This window comes from Eurosta solidaginis, chromosome 4, assembly GCF_040869045.1.
Source record: "Eurosta solidaginis isolate ZX-2024a chromosome 4, ASM4086904v1, whole genome shotgun sequence".
Taxonomy (NCBI): Eukaryota; Metazoa; Arthropoda; class Insecta; order Diptera; family Tephritidae; genus Eurosta; species Eurosta solidaginis.
This window is the reverse complement of record NC_090322.1, coordinates 261,141,549-261,162,471: the sequence shown is the minus strand read 5'-3', so window position 1 is coordinate 261,162,471 and position 20,923 is coordinate 261,141,549. Positions and strand designations below refer to the sequence as shown.

General features: G+C 35.5%; 1 protein-coding gene across 6 annotated transcripts in view; it reads left to right on the top strand.

The window, feature by feature from the left end:
- The first annotated feature begins 14,706 nt into the window (after positions 1 to 14,706).
- sdk (sidekick cell adhesion molecule) overlaps positions 14,707 to 20,923 on the top strand; it is a 371,232-nt gene continuing 365,015 nt past the window's right edge. For 5 of the 6 annotated variants that reach the window (XM_067785876.1, XM_067785873.1, XM_067785874.1 and 2 more), the window contains exons 1-2: positions 14,707 to 15,538; positions 17,678 to 18,320. In XM_067785876.1, coding sequence (XP_067641977.1) covers positions 18,155 to 18,320 — 166 coding nt within the window. In that variant the 5' untranslated portion in view covers positions 14,707 to 15,538; positions 17,678 to 18,154. The remainder of the gene's footprint in view (positions 15,539 to 17,677; positions 18,321 to 20,923) is intronic. The other variant, XM_067785872.1, reaches the window with a different exon arrangement.

The following is a 20,923-nucleotide window of genomic DNA, read 5'->3' as shown; positions in this document are numbered from 1 at the left end:
GTTTTATAGGCGGACGCCTTTTCGAGATATCGCCATAAAGGCGGACCAGGGGTGCCTCTAGAATGAGTTTGTACGATATGGGTATCAAATTAAAGGTATTAATGAGAGTTTTAAAAGGGAGTGGTGGTAGTTGTATATGTGAAGGCGTTTTCCAGATATCGACCAAAATGTGGACCAGGGTGACCCAGAACATCATCTGTTGGATACCGCTAATTTATTTATATATGTAATACCTGCCAAGATTTTAAGGGTTTTTTATTTCGCCCTGCAGAACTTTTTCATTTTCTTCTACTAAATATGGTAGGTGTCACAACCATTTTATAAAGTTTTTTCTAAAGTTATATTTCGCGTCAATAAAACAATCCAATTACTTTACCATGTTTCATCCCTTTTTTCGTATTTGGTATAGAATTATGGCATTTTTTCATTTTTCGTAATTTTCGATATCGAAAAAGTGGGCGTGGTCATAGTCGGATTTCGTTCATTTTTCATACCAAGATAAAGTGAGTTCAAGTAAGCACGTGAACTAAGTTCATTAAAGATATGTCGATTTATGCTCAAGTTATCGTGTTAACGGCCATGCGGAAGGACAGACGGACGACTGTGTATAAAAACTGGGCGTGGTATTAACCGATTTCGCCCATTTTTACAGAAAACAGTTAGCGTAATAAAATGTATGCCCCTACCAAATTTCAAAAGTATTGGTTAATTTTTGTTCGACTTATGGCGTTAAAAGTATCCTAGATAAATTGAATGAAAAAAGGCGGAGCCACGCCCATTTTGAAATTTTCTTTTATTTTTGTATTTTGTTACACCATATCATTACTGGAGTTGAATGTTGACATAATTTACTTATATACTGTAAAGATATTAAATTTTTTGTTAAAATTTTACTTTAAAAAAAAATTTTTTTTAAAAGTGGGCGTGGTCCTTCTCCGATTTTGCTAATTTTTATTAAGCGTACATATAGCAATACGAGAAACGCTCCTGCCAAATATCATCATGACATCTTCAACGACTGCCAAATTACAGCTTGCAAAATTTTTAAATTACCTTCTTTTAAAAGTGGGCGATGCCACGCCCATTATCCAAAATTTTACTAATTTTCTATTCTGCGTCATAAGTTCAACTCATCTACCAAGTTTCTTCGCTTTATCTGTCTTTTGTAATGAATTATCGCACTTTTTCGATTTTTCGAAATTTTCGATACCGAAAAAGTGGGCGTGGTTATAGTCCGATATCGTTCATTTTAAATAGCGATCTGAGATGAGTGCTCAGGAACCTACATACCAAATTTCATCAAGATACCTCATAATTTACTCAAGTTATCGTGTTAACGGACGGACGGACGGACGGACGGACATGGCTCAATCAAATTTTTTTTCGATCCTGATTATTTTGATATATGGAAGTCTATATCTATCTCGATTCCTTTATATATGTACAACCAACCGTTATCCAATCAAACTTAATATACCCTGTGAGCTCTGCTCAACTGAGTATAAAAAAGGGGAAGGGGTTAGAAGGGAAGGCGAGGGATGGGAAGGCAGAAGATGGGAAGGGATGGGACGTCATAGATTTGTTATTTATACCTAAAGTTTTCGATGAGTCATCGGTTTTTATCGATAAGTTATCGGGTTTTTTAGAAAAGTTATAGACTTCTCATCGAAAGGCTATAGGTTAAGCTAGGTGGAACTGATTGGTCAATGGAGACCTCACATAGACTGAATGTGTCCATAGTGTTACCAAAATTTGTTAGACGACCAAACGAAATAACTCCAATTAGGTACCAGGACTTCTGTCATTGAATAGCTCCGTTCCCTTTGAAAAAATTCGAAATTTTCTAGAACCTAATTGCATTGCTGCTTCGAGATCTGGGAACTCTGCTTCCCCTTATTGCTGGAGCCTTGAATGTTTTCGAGATAGTGGTATATATATAAAAATAAAAGATAAATGTAAGACGCCGAAAGATTTTAGGCCGAGCTTCTCTTCAAATTTTCATTTTGCTCCTATAAATTTGTCTTACAAATTGACACAACACTGCTGAGAGGCGCCCCCGCCTAGAAAAATTTTCTTCTAATTAAACATTTTTTTTTTTTAATTTTTATGTTGCTTTTCCCGAGGCCTCAACCCAGGTGTGGCAGGCGGAGCACGCTACCATCACATCATAACGGGCGCCGTAAATCGCAACCTCAATTGGGGATATTTACGTTGAAACACCACGTAGAAAACCGAGCTATCGACTTATTTTCGAAAGGTTGTCCATATGTTGGCAAAAAATTATTGATTTGTTATCGAAAATTTATCCATGTGTTATCGGAGTGTTACCAATTTGTTATCGGCGTGATGTCTATTTGTAATCGAAAAGTTCTCGATTTCTTATCGAGAGGTCCTTGTAATCCAGGCATGCTTAACCAACGAACCGTTATCATTTCGTTACGATAATTAACGTTAATAAACGAAACAAAGTCATTTCGTTTCGTTTATTAACGTTAAGAACGTCAAATTAACGAAATGATTTCGTTTCGTTTTCTGCCATATCAAAACGAAATCAAATCGTTTATGTTGATTATTAATTTCAAACTTTGCTGGCCAATCTGATTGATGGCGGAGTGATTAAAGGTGAAAGCATTAGCCAAGCTGATTGCAACTTTTCTCATGAATTTTGACAGTACGAACATTTCTCAGAGTATTTTTGACATTACCATCAACGAATTACACAAACAAATTACATGGAATTTGTGTGTGTATGTGCGCTCGTTGTTACCACCTTACGGCTTCACCATGGCTATAGCATTGCCAGCACAATTCAAACATAAAGTATCACGTTTTTGTTAACGTTTTTAACGTTAACGAAACCTTTTCGTTTCGGTTAAAAACGAGATACAATTTATCTTGATAATTTTTTTATCGATAATATTTCGAAGTGTTTCAACGGAAACGGTGGAAATTTTTTGATAAACGATTAGCTTAACGTTAAGGTGCATCCCTGTTGTAATCAAAGAGTATCGATTTAGATATTATTGAAGACTTCTCGACTTTTTATTGAAAAGGTAAAGATATTTTGTCGAAGTGTTATTGAGTTTTTATCGAGTTGTTATCGGAGATTGCAATATGTTGTCGTTGTTTTACCCATTTGCTATCGTTTTTTATAAACTGATACCGTGATGTGGCGGTGGCGTGCTCCGGCTACCACGCCGAAGATCCTGGGTTCAAGCCCTGCTCAAAGGAATATCAAAAATTTGTTTCAATACGAAGCATGTGGTCGCTCCTCAGCAGTGATTTGGCAAGCGCTCTGAGGGTACTTCTGCTATGAAAAGATTCTCAGAGAAAACCCATCTGCCTTGCAAACGCCATTCGGAGTCGGCGTAAAACATGTTGGTCCCGCCCGCCAATTTGTAGAAAAAATTAAAAGGAGTACGACGCAAATAAGGAGAGAAGCTCGGCATAAAATCTATTTGGAGGTTATCGCACCTTGTTTGTTTTTATTTATGATACCTATAAAATTTCTACATAAATCGACTCATTTGTAAGCCATCAATAACAAGCAAACAAGAAACCAGTAAGAAACCGATAGCCCTGCGGGTTAGGGGGCATAGAATTTACCCGCGGTAGGTATGTTTGTCGAAGGAGGCGACTAAAGTACCAAATTGATTCAAGGGGTTGTGTAGCGCAACCCTCTCAAGGGGTTGTGAGCGCAATATATAGCTTCTCCAACCCAATTGTCAACCTCACCTACCCATGTCGAATCCTATTTCATTAACAGCCGAGGCTCTGGCGACCACCTTCTGATGGATCTAGAAGGTTTATTGTAGTCGGGCTAGTACTTTTATAGAGCTTGTTGCTGGATCTGCATCCAGCAAAGGACCTTCAACATCTAAAATACTCCCAAGGCCTTCGGGGAGTATCATTATCGCTACAACAACAACAAGCCGATAACTTGGCGATAATAAGCTGATAAAGAACCGATAACCCGACGATAGTTTCGCATACGGTAATAAGCCGATAGTAAAACAATGACTTGTCTGTAATCGGTTCTTATCGATAAGAACTCCACGCAGCTCTTCTTAAATAGTACAAAGTTATTTGTTTTTGGTAAAGTTACCTCTTTTACTGCTCTGCGAGCTCTAATTAATTTAAAAAAAATTAGTTTTATGGACGTATACCTATATATCAACACATCGAACTTCATCTGTAATTGGTACTCACACCTTTTTTCCCTGCCCTGAGCACTTTTAATTTCTTACTACAGTGTTTATTGTGATATCTATCACGAACGTTTCATTTGATAAGTTTCTAATGATTCTCATAATGCTTACTAATCCATGTATATACACACACACGCACATATATGCACATGCTACATCTACATAACAGACAAGAAATTCATTTATGGAAATTGTCATATGAAGAATGCTTAATGTAATGAGTCTACGTACACTTTATTATTATAGTACTTATATGCAAATGTTCATTTTCCTGTAAAATTTATAACAACTCAAATAGCCTTTTCTAAATAAATTGAGAAACATTCCACATAAAATATTCATAAAACTAAAATCAATATTGGAAAACAACCTAAAAGTGTATGCATAAGAAAGTAATAAAAAAGAATGCCAAAATTTTTATGAGCTAAATGAACTTTCTTATTTCCATTCTGTTGCAAGCTTTTTACTTTTTTTCATTTACAAACTTTTCAATTTCCAAATTAGTATAACAAAGCTTTGGGATCAGTTGTTCAACCTGATAGCCGCCTTTTTTACCTTTTATTTGCTGATTTTACTGCTTCTTCTAAGAAATATTGGCTTAAGTATTTTGCTTATAGACATAAAATGGAAATCGAATTTTCACTAGGAGATTATTAGCATTTACGTAGAATATGGCTTAAGTTTTTGTCAAAGTGTTTACTTGAATGGGGATTAAATTTGTAAAAGCTTTCTGTTTCAAGAAATAGAAAGAGCTATTCAGCCCTATTCTGCATTTCGACTTGGATTGGAATTTTTTCGATTTGGCAATTTTGGTATTCTCTGTTCTAATCTCTTTCAATCCAACTTCGAATCGTTCGATTTCTTGTATTCTGCATTTGGTTCGTAGTTCCGCTTTTTTAAGTTGCAAATTTGTTGGCTGAAAAATATGTTCTTTTTATTTTTTTATTAATTTCTTACAGAATTTTAACAAAAATGTAAGTAAAACTTGTTTAGAAACATAAAAGGCTTGATGGTGATTGTTTTTTATATGTTTCCAACACAATTGCAGTATGAGACGTTGGCTAACTTAATAGCAACAAAGCGTTATATGATGACCCCTGAGAAGCCAGGCTTCGCATAAAATTCTTGCTTCGCTTGTATTTTCTCCTCTTCACTTTGTTCAAATGCTATCCTCTGAGGGCATAATTTTGGTTGCATTACATCCAGAAACGTAGAAAGTGACTTTGACACTGTTGGCACTCTCATTGCTACATTACAATTCACCCCTATTCCATGCTGGTAACTGCTTTCTGCGAAAAATCTCCCCGCAAAAGTATCTAACACATACTTGAAAGCATCCTTATTAAGCCCAAAGTTTTCTTGGAACCTAAATAAGAAATAAGTCATTAAATTTTACCACTTTTAAGTTCAATTTCTTACAATTCGTCACTCATCTCAAATGTATTACACATTTCTCGCAATATCTGCCTTTCCATTCTCGCCTGGCCATTTTCGTATTCGTTGCTTTCCAACTCCACGAATAATGCCGCGGCTATTGATTCCATTATAATAGACAGCTATAATTTGTGTCTGTTCGTTGGGTCCAGTTATATGCCAAAGCAAGCTGCCGGTATAGAGGAATATTAAGCGAAAACGTAAACAATCATTGCGGAAAGAATAAATAAATCTTTATAAAGTAATTTAGGCCAGTGCAATGAAATTAGCATCCATAAAATTCAGAAAATATCAACTATATTCGTGCAGGAAACTTGGTGGCCACGGCAGGGAATTGGCCAAAAGAACGACAAAAACACACTTACAATTATGAAAGCACTTCACTCGCAAAATATAACACTGTGGCAATATATTCTATTGTTTTTTTTTTTTTGTACAAAATAATTTGTGTCTGATAATAAAAAATAAACGTCTTTCAGTGGTTTTTACAAATTTTCTTTAATTTATTTTGTTCCAATGTTCACACATTCCGTACAAACAGCTGATTTCGAAAAATCATTTGCTCTTCCTCTTTTCGTTACGATTCCTTCGTAATGCACAATACCCAACTTCGATTAAAGCGGAGCGTAGAACGGGAACGTAATCGAAATGCAGAATAGCGGTGATTATTTAGAATGTAGGGTTTTCGCGTTTTTTAGTTCTATAATAAAGTTTTCTGTTCTTACGTAAATTTCGACGATTTTCCGTCATACTTTGTTAAGTTTATTCAGCAGACCCGTTCTTTCACAAGTGCCTATTCGAGAAAAGAGGTCAGTATTATATTTTTCAGATATATTCTTATGATCTGGTATTAAGTAGTAGTAATTCAATAACACCACGAAAGCAAATAATATCAGATAGCCCCCAAATTCACTGTGGCAGAACTTACGCCTGACTATCTGAGTACGCCTGAATATCTGAGTAAAAATCGGATTCTATCAAAGTTAAAGTGGTGGATAGCGTTGAATGCAACGCATCCTTTTAAGGTATCATCTTCACTGGAAAGACGTTGCCCTGATCAGGCAACCAAAATTTCTGGTTGATATTGAACTCTTGCCAAATTACTAACCCCAGCAACTCCCCGCCAGCTCGGATTTATTTCATTTAACAGCAATGCGAGACTCCTGGCCAGAATTAATTCCCAACTCCATTACTCCGTTGACGGAATATAACTAATAAATCTATAAACAGGTGTGGAAGCCGGCGCAGACTAATTTTCCCTATCATGGACGATATCGAAGCTGTTTACAATGCTGGAGGGCCAGTGCGTATGTTCCGAGTGTCGAAGCCATATTAAGTCTCAGATGCGGTTGGCCTATAAATGAAATATTGAGAACCAAAATTGGTTAAACTTATTAGTGATGCAATAAACGGTGAGCTCAAAAGGCGCATACAATTTTATTTCCTCAGTATATTTATTGCACTAAAGAGAGAGAGTAGAAGTAAGAGATGTTACTATAATATAGAGATAAAAACTATAAACATTTTTAATAATGAAGAGCTTTAAAATTTGTTATAGTTATAAAATTGTGTTGGTTTTCGTAGTCCTACGTCTCTTGCTTTGAAACTCTACAAAAAAGAATGAGTTTCGTGATAGCAACAAAATTTCATCATTCCTTCAAATGATAAGAATGCTGTTTAGGCAGGTTGCAAGGACTCTGCCGAGGAATTACATTCCCAATCCGATACTAACTTCACTGATGGGCAAAGTGCAAAGTCCTTAACACTTACTCTGCAAGCCCCTGTGGATCCTATCACTCCGTTGGGGAATAAATTTAATCAATACCGACTTATCTACTTTGTGCCGGACAATAGCAAAGCAGATGCTGTACGTTTTTCTCCTTCTGACAGTAATCGTAGGATCCATTGCCCATCCTAGCAATGTGAGTAGCTATCAAACAGTCTCCATTAAAAGTCCTTACCAGGGACCATATTCCACATATTAGGGTAAAAATTACGTTAGGGCGCTATTTGTCATAGGAAAGTACAACAAAACTTGATGTCTCGCACATAAAATGTGCCTACTGAGCGCCTCCTAAAATGGTATAACCTAATGTGCCAAAGCCGGCATTCGCTTCGAATTTAGTATTCTATTTGATTTCGTTTAGCAGTTTGCGAACTTTAACAAAAGCGTGTATGCTCACCTATAAAGAGATTACGTAGTAGTAAAACCAATCGGAAATGAAAAGTAAAAGTACGCAACTCTTATAGTATTAATGAAACTTTGTCGGTCTTACTTGAACTGTAACAAATTTGGGGTATTTACTTAATTTTAGTTACATGCGAAGTGTTAATTGAACAAAGATTTAATGGATTTAATTTGTATTTGGCTTTGATTTCTTATTAGTTTTTGTTTCTTGAAATATTCAATAGCTTTGTGTTTATTGTTCTTTTTCTTTCTTATGTACATATTATGTATTATAAAATATATTTCAAAACAAGGATCAGCCATGGTTTTAGGATTATGAGATATTAAAAACAATGAAATAGTTTCCAAGAAATCTGCAATTACGCAATGTGTTTCGTCTTGTAATATTGAGGAGCCTAAATGCTTATGCTTAAAGGCAGCTGTGTCAATTCACAATTAGAGTAAGTGCGGGTAATGTGGTATATCCATTTTATTTTCGTCTATAAAATCAAGAATTTGCACAAATTTTTAATGAAAATGGGTTGATAAGTTACGTCGAGAATTGCGAATAAAGGAAGGAAGAAAACATAGCCGTACAGCTGAAAGATTTAGAAACTTTAAGAAAAGTGTCTTAAAACTCATAAAAGCGTTCTTGAGTTGGCGGGTAATATGATTTACCATATCGGTAATTGCGGTAAAAGTATACCACGATACCCACCATTAAATAACAAGGTGGCTTTTGTTATAATTAGTGGAATCTAGGCAGTAAAACACACTGAATATTATGATGAAATATGATAACATATATTTAATATAATTAGAAATGAAAGGCGCGTTCCTGCTTGTATGGAACTTACGACAAAATAGGCAGGGGAGCGATAAAGGAAGTTCAATAGTTACATGTGAAAAATGATGTACATAAGAACTAATAAAATACGAAACATTACAGTATGTATTCTAAATTACATTGTAAATGAATATATTAGATTTGAATGTGCTTTGGTTCATGTTTGTTACATATCTCCAATAGTTTTAGTCGCGTGCAAAATCAATATTTCTATATTGCAAGTGTGACTGAACTGTCCCCCAATATAAGCAATAAAAATTAAGATGCAGATGGTTTTGTGAAATTTAGAAAATGTCTGAAGTAGCAGGTAATGGTGGGAATCTGAACCCACAGGGCCCAGTCGTTGACTCTCCTATTAATTTCTCCTATTAATTTCTCAATTAGGAATTAGGAATTATGAATATTAGTTACACAACACTGAATGATGTCGATAGTTGACTGGCCTGCCTACTTAAAAATTGTGCAGCTTTTGCTTACCCTGTTTTAGTTTTACTGAATAAATGCTTGATAATGGCGAATTTATCAATGCTTGGAAGATTACTTCTATTACCCCTATCTTTTAAAGCGGTAACACGAACGATATTTCAAATTACAGACCCATCTCTAAATTCTCTATGGTTTCTAAATTATTTGAGTACATCGTTAAACAGAAAATGTTGTTTGCCGTTAAGAGCTTGATGTCACTTAATCAGCATGGCTTCCTGCCAGGAAGATCTACCACGACAAATCTAGCTATATTTTCTGAATTTTGTTTATCAGCTTTTGGTAACCGTTGTCAAGTTGACACCATCTATACGGAGTTTTCGAAACCTTTTGATAAAGTTAGCCGCTCGCTTTTATTATCCAAACTAGCCAGTTTGGGATTTCACTCCATTTTTTTATCGTGGATATGGTCGTATCTTTCATCTAGAAGCTGTGTAGTAAAAGTTGACAGTACTTCATCACGTTCTTTTATTGCCTCCTCTTGTGTTCCCCAGGGTAGTATTTTGGGTCCGTTGCTCTTTATTATCTTTATAAATGACATATCAAGCTGCTTTCGACACTCACAATTTCTGTTATATGCTGATGACCTGAAAATATTTTCGGCTGTCACCAGTCACCTGGACTCTGTTAAATTACAAGAGGATCTTAATAAGGATGTAGTCTGGTGTAATAGTAACCGATTACATTTGAACATAAAAAAGTGTTTTCATATTTTGTTCTCAAAATCTCGTTCTCCCATTCCCACCTCATATTGTATCGAGGACTCTCAACTTTGCTCCCTTAGAGAAATTTCAGATCTTGGTGGTCTCTTTGACTCCAACTTCTTATTTCTTGGTCATATAAATTACATAATTGCTAAATCCTACTCAATTCTTTCATTTATTCGCCGGTTTGGCTCAGATTTTAAGGACCCTTATACACTGAATTTATTGTATACGAGTTTAGTACGTTCAAAGTTAGAATATGCTGTCTTTATCTGGAGACCTTATTATGATTGTCATATCAATATGGTTGAACGAAATCATAAATCTTTTATTCGATTCGCTCTTCGGTCGATTGGGTTCATGGATCCGTTACCTTAGTACACTGCTAGATGCCAGCTAATTAACTTAAAATTGTTATACTCAAGAAGAATCATTCTGTCACTTTCTTTTGTTTATGACATAGCTCGGGGAACTATTGATTCCTCTGCCTTGCTAGAATACATTTCATTTCATATCCCAGCCCGAAGCTTGAGGAGTAATGACATCTTTTTTATTGATCGAGTTAGAACAATTTATGCATTATATCTCCTATTCTAAGAGCATTAAGAGAATTTAATTTGTACTCAAGTGTACATGATGTTGATTTCTCTCTACCAAAAACTAAATTTAAATTGTTATTAAATAGGATTGTTAATTAATTTGTAATTTAATGTTTTTGTTCTACTTAGTCTGTATGAAAATGAATATTTTCTAGATGTCTTAAATAAATAAATAAATGAAAAACAGAGGCTGACCCAGATGGAGCGTAGTTTATGAGAAGATAACTTGGCAGTTTTACGGGGAAATATATCTACCTACATATCTTACAAGAATGTATCCAGCTTAAGTGACTAAATGTTTGCACATCGCTGGTGTATTGGATTTGTCTAGCGCCATAGGAATTTTTTTATTTTTAAATAGTACACCCACTCGTTGATATTAAAACGATGAACAAGTCACATCATCTTTGTTCATTCGCTTCACGTTCATATATACTGTAACGAATTTACTGAAATTCCGCTTATTCCAAATCTTCTGCTACCGTTCGAATCACTAAACTGTTGAATAAATAAGTCCACTATTCAATAATGCAAAATGGCCTTTATTAAAGTACTTCACAATAACAACTTCACAATAACACTTCTACTGCTCAACATATAGCGCGCTTAAATCAAACTGAATCATCGTGCCTCAGCTGCTGTTGCTTTTATACTGTTTGTTTTCCTCGTTGGCATATTTCTAGGCGTTTCTATTTCTAGAATTTACTAGAGTTAGTTACCAGCTATAACTTCGTTTATAGCTTCTTATATGCGCGTGTATATGTGAGTGATACTTATAAAGATAATTGCCTACTTTTGGGAGCATCTCAGATAAGATATATGCATGTGTTTATGCGTCTCTCTCCTCTGCGTGTACGTACATATGTGTAGACATAATGATTATTCATTTATGTATATACAAGTGACTGCCTGCTTTATTATTGTTGTGGCTTCATTTATTTAGCATCAGACTAGTGATGTGAGTATCAATTAATGTCACTAATATTCGTCACAATACGATATTACCAACATTTATTGCGGAAAAACTAATATGAAATTTTAGTTCTTCATTATCTTTATTGCGCCTATTCCTTCTGCTTCGTGTTTTTCATTACTAAATATTATCCCGCATTCCACAATCTTATTGATATAAAGGCAAAGCAGACAGTTGATAGTAATAAAGGTACATTTGTTTCTTAATACGCTTTTCATTATGCGGCATAACATAGTAAGATACTTAATCCCTTGATGGCTATCATTCAAGTTTCTCGTCAATATTTTATATCCAGTTCTCCGTTTCCAACGAAAATAATATTTGCCAATGCTATTCTTATTACTGCAACCGCTGGTATTTGTGTAAATTCTTATAATACTTTGGTTTAAACTGTTGCAGTAAGGGGATTGTAATTTTCAGCCTCTTTCAATTTGCGTCGTGCTCCTTTTAATTTTTCCTACGAATTGGAGAGACTGGTGCTAAATATTTCACGCCAACTCCGAGCACTATTTGGCAGATGAATTTTCATGGCGGAACGATACAAGGTGGCAGCATGCTGACATACCTTCAAACATAAAAAAAAGTTCCATGTACTTTGTTTTTGTAAATTCAATGGACAAATTGATATATCAAATCAAATAAAAAAAGTTTATAATCAGCTGTCCCGTGCTGCCCCACCTTGTATCGTTCCGCCTTGTGAATTTTCTTTGAGAAACTTTCCATGGCAGATATACATTCAAAATGTTTCTTATTGAGAAAACTTGTTTTTAAATTTTATAAGTTTTTTTATCTCATACCACCCGTGGAAGAATAAAAAAAAATAAAATAAGTGTAAGGCGTGATAACCTCCGAAGAGACCTAAGGCCGAGCTTCTCTTCCAATTTGCGTCGGGCTTCTCTTGATTTTCCCTACAAATTGGCCGGATGGGACCTACATGATTTTATGCCGACCCCGAACGACATCTGCAAGGCAGATGAGTTTTCACTGAGAGCTTTTCATGGCAGAAATATACCCGAAGCGCTTGCCAAACACTGCCGAGGGGCGACCCCGCTTAGAAAAGTTGTCTTCTAATTGAAAAACCTTATTTCTAAAATTTTTGATGTTGCTTTGCCCGGGGTTTGAACCCAGGGCATCCGGTGTGGTAGGCGGAGCACGCTACCATCACACCACGGTGGCCGTGGAAGAATAGAAAGTGGAATATTATCACCTTGTCTGGGTGATTCAAAGCTGCCTCCGTTTAAGATGACGTAGACAACTTCCCTCTAGAATATGAGCACTCCCTGAACATTTGTTACCAAGCCGCTTGAAACCCTCCATCCTTCGGCGAATTTTTGGCACCATTTTAAAATCCTCCTATATTCTCTGCCCTACGTTCAAGAAATAGCGAAGTCGACCGTCCTCACTTCATTAATTAATATATGAAATTGTTGTGTAAATGAATATTTATGAAGAATATATTTATGTAAATTTTTTCATCGCCAAAAATATTGGAAAAAGCGGTAGATGTTATAGATCTCGAATTTGTATGTGTGTTCTATATATGGATTTGTTTTGTTATACTCAGCTGAGCAGAGCTCAATTTTGTTCGCATAACGGTACCCCGTAACGGCATAAACTAATCGAGATAGACGTAGACTTCTATATATCGAAAAGAACCGGGCTGAAAAAAAAATACATTTAGGCATGTCCGTCCGTCCGTCTGTCCGTGAACATGATAACTTGAGTAAATTTTGAGGTATCTTAATGAAATTTGGTATGTAAGTTTCTGGACGCTCATCTCAGATCGCTATTTAAAATGAATGAAAACGGACTATAACCACGTCCACTTTTTCGATATTGAAAATTTCGAAAAAAAGTGCGATAATTGATTACCAAAGACAGGTAAAGCGATGAAACTTGGTAGGTGGTTGACCTTATGGCGCATAATAGAAAATTAGTAAAATTTTGAACAATGGGCGTGGCACCGCCCACTTGTAAAAGAAGGTAATTTAAAAGTTTTGCAAGCTGTAATTTGGCAGCTGAGTATGTAATTTTCGGTTACGCCGGAACTTAGCCTTCCTTACTTGTGTGTGTTTTTTTAAATTTTATAGAAATTCGCAGCATCTTCAACCGTTTTTAAAGTCAATTAAAGATCCGAGTGGTCTTAGTAGGCGTTGCCACGCTCATTTTTCTTTTCACAATATTTAAATACAGTTTTTAAGTTAACCTGGCGAAGTTGATCATGTAAAATGTTTGCATTGTAGCTTTAAAACTGCCGCAAATATCCAGTTATGTATTGAATTCTCATAAAATTATGTTTCATTTTGAAATAATACTTACTTTTTATTAGTATCGGTCTGGAGAAGAGCTGTGTTGAATTAATTACAATACATTTCTATAGTTATTGCACAAAAAAAAAAAAACTTGTGATGATGACAACAAATAGACAAATACCGATGAATGGATGAGCAATGTTAACATACCCTGATCAATTCGATAGTGGCAACCGAAAAAATCGGATTTTTTTTCGTGAAGCTCCCCGCCCAAAATGCCTTTCTGAATCGGCCCATGGCCTAAGGTGTTATCACATGCAAATAAAAGAATATACGTCAGTACAGAGCGTATCATACCGGAACCCGCCCATGATAGCAGAGAAAGGGGGTCCTCTCTGCAATGGAGTGGCCAGGTGGAAAGTAATTTTGGTTCCCTTCTGGTTTTGCGAGTGGCGCCTAAAAGGTAAATAAATATACAAGGCAAATACACACTTACACAAATACACATACATGCATACGACTGTTTTTCTAACGACCTCCAAAACATATGCCGGTAACCAAAAAAACACCTGTTGTCAGATTACGCCAGTACGCAAACTCCAAAATTCAAATGTAGGACTCAAAAAAAGTTAATACGAATGAAAATGTATGTATGTAGATATTGCAGATTCTGCAGTTCTGATGCATACAATTTTGAACAATTAAATATTGAGCTTTTCTTTTCAATTCGATTCAATTATAAACTCATTTCCCCTTCGATGTGTTCCACTTTGTGTTTCTACTCATAAAGTTCACTCATTTTGTGGCAACATCAACAATTTCTAGCAAATCCAACTCCCAATGCCTGCTGTGGCACGTTGCCGTGCACTTGTATATGTTTGAGTAGTGCTGAACCGGTTTCTTGTGTGCGCTACGCTTTGCGCTCATTCTCCTGTGGTGAGTTTCTTGAGTGATTTGTGTACGCAATGCAAATGCTATTGGCTGGAGTTCATATGAATTTTGTTGCGATGATGGTGAATAGATTTCGTTGTGCCGTGCTGTGCGATAGTCGTGTGCTGCCGGAAGCTACGCTAAACGTTTGTTTGTTGTGTGAATCATGTTTTTTTTTGTGAGATTTTCGAACGGTGTGTGTTGTGTGCAATTGCAGAATGAAGCTACGTTCGATACATACACAAACATTCAAATTGAAAAGTGAACGGCGGCAGCGCATCAATTAAATATTCTTAGTGAAGAGTTTTCGAAAGAAACAAAAGTTTGAAGCTTCGAAGATAACAGAATAATGTATAGTATTTTAAAAATTGCCCAGCGTTTGCAAAGCATATCTAAAGCATGAAGTGATTGAATATTAACAAACGAATAATAAAAGCATTTGGCAGCGAATAAATTTGACAATTTTTTTTGCCAAGTGGCTTGCATGTGAATGCTCAAAAATGTTTGTACCCATGTCTCGGAAACAGCATTGCAAAGCAATGTAAAAAGTAAATAAAATGTGAAATCCTATATAAATCCAGTTTACAGTGCATGTATTTTCAATGCAAAAGTAGATGCAGAAAAATTCGTGTTAAGAAAAGTAAAGGGCAGAGAATTCCAAAATGAAGTTGAAATAAAAGTAAAAGAAAAAAATCTACAACTGGCCATTCTAGTATTGGCTCGCCGTATCTATGTTTGTTATAAGTGTTAGTGTGAGTAGCTGCATTAGTTTGTGAATAATTCCGTGTTTCATGTTGTTGTAGCAGTTTTAGTGAATTGTGTGAGTTGCGCGCGCTCATAAATACAGATACACACTCCCACCACCGACGACGCAACGCATTTTTGCGCTCATTTATGTGTTTACCTGATCGTCGTCACTGCTGCCAAGTCAGCGTCTGCCAGTGAGTAATAAAGTTCGTTAAAGTGCGGGGAAATGCCGTTTCAGCACTACTAGGCAGGTGTGCCATATAAGTAGTGTTGTTATTATGAGCATCAAACCAAAAACCAGTTGTTCTCAGCAGCGCCGCAGAGTGGGCTATTTTGTATGATGATTGTGTCTAAAAATCAGATAATTCAGCATGAATCACCATGTGGTAACCAGAAGTCCTTTCCAGCAGTAGTACCTAGTCGGTTCCAATACTAAATAAGAAAGTTAAACAGATTTTTTTTAACTAAAGAAAGCTCTGCGTAATCAAATTTTAAAATTGTTCGTGCCATTATTATGGGCGTAGAATTTCCATATTTTTTCAAAGGCCTCTTTGAGTTCTGATGTTCTCTTTTCATAGCTTGTTGGAAAATAAAGCGAACCTAACCAATACCTCATTTCTTTCATGAATGGAACTGAACTATAATCGAATAGAAGTACGAAAATTCATAAAATCTGTAAAGAGTTAATTACTGAGAAAACAGATATAAGCGGTTATTTTGTCCAATCATAAATTCACAATTGATTGATAATCCCATTTTCACAGTACTAGCTATACACATGAAGAAATTATGCCGGCAATGCTCTTCTCGGTTGTAGGAGTTAAATATGAAATACATACATAAGACTGGGTTAAAAAAGAGGGTCCCTGCAAATACAGCTGATTTTTTTTTTTATTGCAACTTGGTTATTGACATCCGATTTTTAAATGTTATGTGTCGTTATTTTGGCCTTAAAAAGCTCTATATTAATGTACTTTCCAGTTTTGATGTCGTTATGAAGTTTTCTTCACTAGAATAAATCTAGACCCCTAAAGTACAATTCTAGTTTCATAATGCTATGACAAAATGTGTATTTTAAAAAGAGGATTAAGCTTTAAGGATGTTTGAAAAATTATAGAGCTTCCCAAGATGAAAATAATGACGCATCAATTTTAGAAATATAATGTCAACCAACAAAGTATAAAATAATAATTTCGACTGTATTTGCAATGAACAAATAAATTAAAATGTATCGTTTCTTAAAGAACGGTTCCGGCAAATGATAGTTTTATTTTTATTTGATTATAGTGTAATAGCGGGCGCATCCTAAGAACGTAAAGATCTCGAATCAGGCTTGAAACTTGTGAAGGTTCAATCCTCGAATCTTGTAGCATATGCCTTTCAATGAGATTGGGGAGATAAAATGGGGATTAGAGGTGCACATGATCAACAAAGCAAGAAAGTTTTAAACCAATAGCGGTGCTAACACATTTACCCTTTTTACTAAAGCGGAGTGGCTGTGACTATGACTGAGCATTGCCTTCAGTTGTCGCAGTCTAGAGGAAACGACTGAGCACGTTCTCTGTTCATGATCTCTGTTCGCCTGAGATAAAGACCACAGCTAGTAGGAGTGACACCACTTTTAGATCTAAAAGCAGCAGTTAGGATAGGTCCTGGAAAGCGTCTTGTGCTAAGCACGTTATACAGATCACTAGAAAACGCTCAAGAAATTTTTTACTTTTTCCTTGTAAACATACTTTGTACTGTTTATAGTGTGAAATTTGTATTTGTCTTTTTTATTATACTTTTTTTTTTTTTTTTTGGACTATAAATATGTTGTGTGACGCCGTGATGTTTTGCTTCCCAGTAACTCATTCCTATATACATTCACTACTTTGTAATACCAAAATTTTACAGAGGCACTAAGATTTACTGTCACTCACATAAATGATTGATTTCTCTCATATGCTACGAATTTGGATTAAATAGAAAAGAAAATTACTTGTTGCGTTACACATGATTGGCACCTAAATACACCTAGTGCGGGAGAAAAATTGGCTTAGAGCAGTTAGTTCAAAGAACAAAAATTTTCATACATTTGCAATTTTCTTTGGTGCATGAAATTGGTAATCACTACATAGAAATAGAACTGTCGCCCTGAAGCCATAAACTTTTAAAATTTTATATGTCTCAAAACAAACAAATGCCACTTGTACTAAACTGGATACGACTCCATTTGATTTTTATAAATCTTTCTGCAAAATATACCACTGTGCGCTATCAACAACTGACAGCACACCGATAGATTTACCTACACGCGTATGTATTGATGTAACGAGTTTTTAATTTAACAGCCGACGATCGTTGATCTCACTTCAAACACATACATTTTAACATTTCTTTGCGCTCTCTAATCAACAAATACAGCATTGCCATTTTGAAAAATATTTGAAAGTATTAATAAATAACAAAGTGAGCGAAAATAAAGAATAAAAAAAAAAGCCGAAAATAAATAAAAAATTAATTACAACAATGCGAAGGCGCCAAAGTAAATACACGTCTTTAGATCGCTATTGAAATTGGTGAAGATCCAATGAAGGGGGAAAAATGTTTAGCTAATAAACAAATATAAAAAAGCCCATTTTATCTATTTGTGCGGAGAAATGAAAATTAATTGGTCAGAAAACAAAATCCGTATTAAATAAGATTAAGAGTAGGTAGGGTTTATTCACACCTTGACCTTTGCCATATAACTCACAGCTTCAACATATCGTGTATTGTAATTATCATAAATCCAACAACAAGAAGAGATATTAATAAATAAAGCAGCCATGGAGGAATGCGAACGACCTTTACTTAAAACCAAATTTGTGCTTTCTAACAACAACAACAACAATAATAAAAACAAATGCTTTAAAGTGCCATCAAAATTAAATTTATGGATTACATTTGGTGTCTGGCTCCTGTTCAGCCTCATCGACAGCTGCTACAGTTCAGGTATGTATTGGCTCACGTTTACGAAAAACCATTAATCTGTGTATGGATGTGTGTGGGTTGGCGGCTTTTCGTGTCGATCTAATACAGAAGGCGCTCTATATGCATAAACATATGTTTGTTGGTATGTTAGCTTAGTAAAAAGTCGTTGCCGAAATTCCCGTGATTACAAACGATTTCAGTTGTGTGAGACACTCAATATACATACATGCAAATAGGTAGGCACTGACCTGTGACAAATATCATGTATTTTTCAGTTTGAAGGTAATTGTGTCGAAGAAAATAGCACGTCACGCGCTACACGTGTAAAAATTACAGAAAAAGTATTTTTCGAATATAAATGGAGCATTTTGTTTAAGCGTTTAATGTGGGGGGAGAAAAACACACGTTTGGGGATAAAAGTGTGACATAAACTTTAAACACTTAGCTAAGCTGAACATTCATTTATTATAAAATATGAGGGGACTTATGATAAGTCGCCTAGGTGGCGCAGGGGAAAGTGCAAGAAAATACTTAATAATGTATTTTCCAAGTACATATTTGATAGTTGCACTTATTGAGTCCTAACTTCATTATTTCTGATTTCTCTTCCCATATTTAATGTCTTCATATGGCGTTTTTTTTCTGCTGTGAAAAATGTTACCCTCATGTTACACTCTTAAATTCTAACTTTTGAACTGGATCAGCTGGCATTCTGACAAATAGTTGAATATGTAGTTAATGGTAACCCTTTGTTTTATCCAGCCGGAAATATTTTGTGAAAGGAACATGAAAGTTAACGAGCGAGCTGAGAGGAACCAAACGGGTGACATTATTTTCAGAAAATAAAACACCTAACCCTACAATTTTTCTCATTGGAAATAAAATTAAACACTGATAGAATAAAAATGAAATATCTAGCCTTTGAAAAAAAAAAAAACTTGAATATACCCTTTAAGTGATTACATCAACTTCTAGCAAAGAGGATAAATATAACAAGAGCCACGAGTGGCGAGTAACTCACTGGAAATTAAAAAAATTGATGCCAAATGTTTTCTAAGAGGAATATTTTTGAATTGTCTCGCATTTATCCATGCGGTGTAGGCATCTTATGCAACTGTGATTTTTGGAAAGAGGATTAATTAATTAATTAAATACAGTCGGAAAAAGAAAAACAAATACCCCACGAAAATGTATAGAAGACATTTTATGCACATCTCACCAAAAAAACAAATAACAGCGACTACCTCTTAGAAAACATCGAGCAAATGGCTGCGAGAAATGAGTACGTCTATTATCATAATTTATCCACTTTGCTTCTAGGTATGTTCGGGTATACAAAAACTGCATGCACAGATTTTCCAATAGACCCACAATATTTTAAATTATGAGCCAAAAACCTTTTTCATAGGTTGAACCATATATTTGACAATAACTTAATTTATGTTCGAAATTCTTAGTATGTAGCATGCTATAAATATTACCAGGTAAAACCATTTACTCTTCTTGGTGGCCATAATCGTTTTTTCATTTTTAAAAAAAATTTTAAAACTACTCTCTTAAACTTTGTGGAAATGCCAAACCAAAGAAAACACAAATAAAATTGTTGGTATGACATTTTTCACATTTTTTAATGCCAAAAAAATAAAGTGCTTATGAAATAAATGAAAAAATATATCGAAAAGTTTTCAAAATCATATATATGGCAAAAAAAATGAGTTACCAATATAATGGATGCCTCAACACCTCCTATTTTTGCAAAAGGACAAAAGAAAGGGCCTTACTTCTTAACCTCCTCTAATTAAGAAACGATTGTTGGAGACCACCCTTATTTATTTTTCATTCATCCTTCTTCACTCGGTTGATACGTATTTAACCTTTAAATGTGCTGAAACTTCACTTTATAAGAGATCAGCAGCCTCAAGTGTCCTTGCTACTGCGGAAAAAATGAGCTTGTAGGTATTCTTTGGTTTGTTTTGGTCCTTTTCCTCGCGGTTGGAATATACATTTTTTAATTGGCGCTTAACCATTAAGGAGATGCTGGTCGTTGCTTAAAAAGTCACTCCAGCGAAACTGGGTTACCGCGATAATGACGCCAACATGGGGCACAAAGAGAGATCAAAGTCTTCACCCACCTACTTCTCAGAACCCAGTGGAGATCTTCCCATAACTTGCCCACGCAAGCAAAAACGCTGTAGCTCTTCGCAGCTTAGCTAAACATCATCGTCCATTTGGAGTATGATAGTTCGTGGAGGCTGAATTGACCGGCTGAACGGTTAAAGTCTGCCGCCTTGGTGTAGAGTGAGTGCGTTGGCCTATCCATCAAAAATATTTCAGAAAATTTTTATAAATGGTATTGATTGTCCCTCAGAATTAACTTGGCTCCAAAAGTTCGTCCGCCTTAGCAGATAAATTTTTGGGTCGGAACAAAACATGTATTTAGGTGAGCCAGTTCGTAGAAAAACGAATACACGATACGTAGCCTTCGAATTGGGTGGAAAGCTAGACCTTAATCTCCACAGATATATATCACACCAAATTGTTATTATTAGTAGATCTGTATCTCTTCCGTACACCTTGGCGGTAAGTCGGGTTTTTCTTCTCGTCGCGCAGACGTAGATAAATTT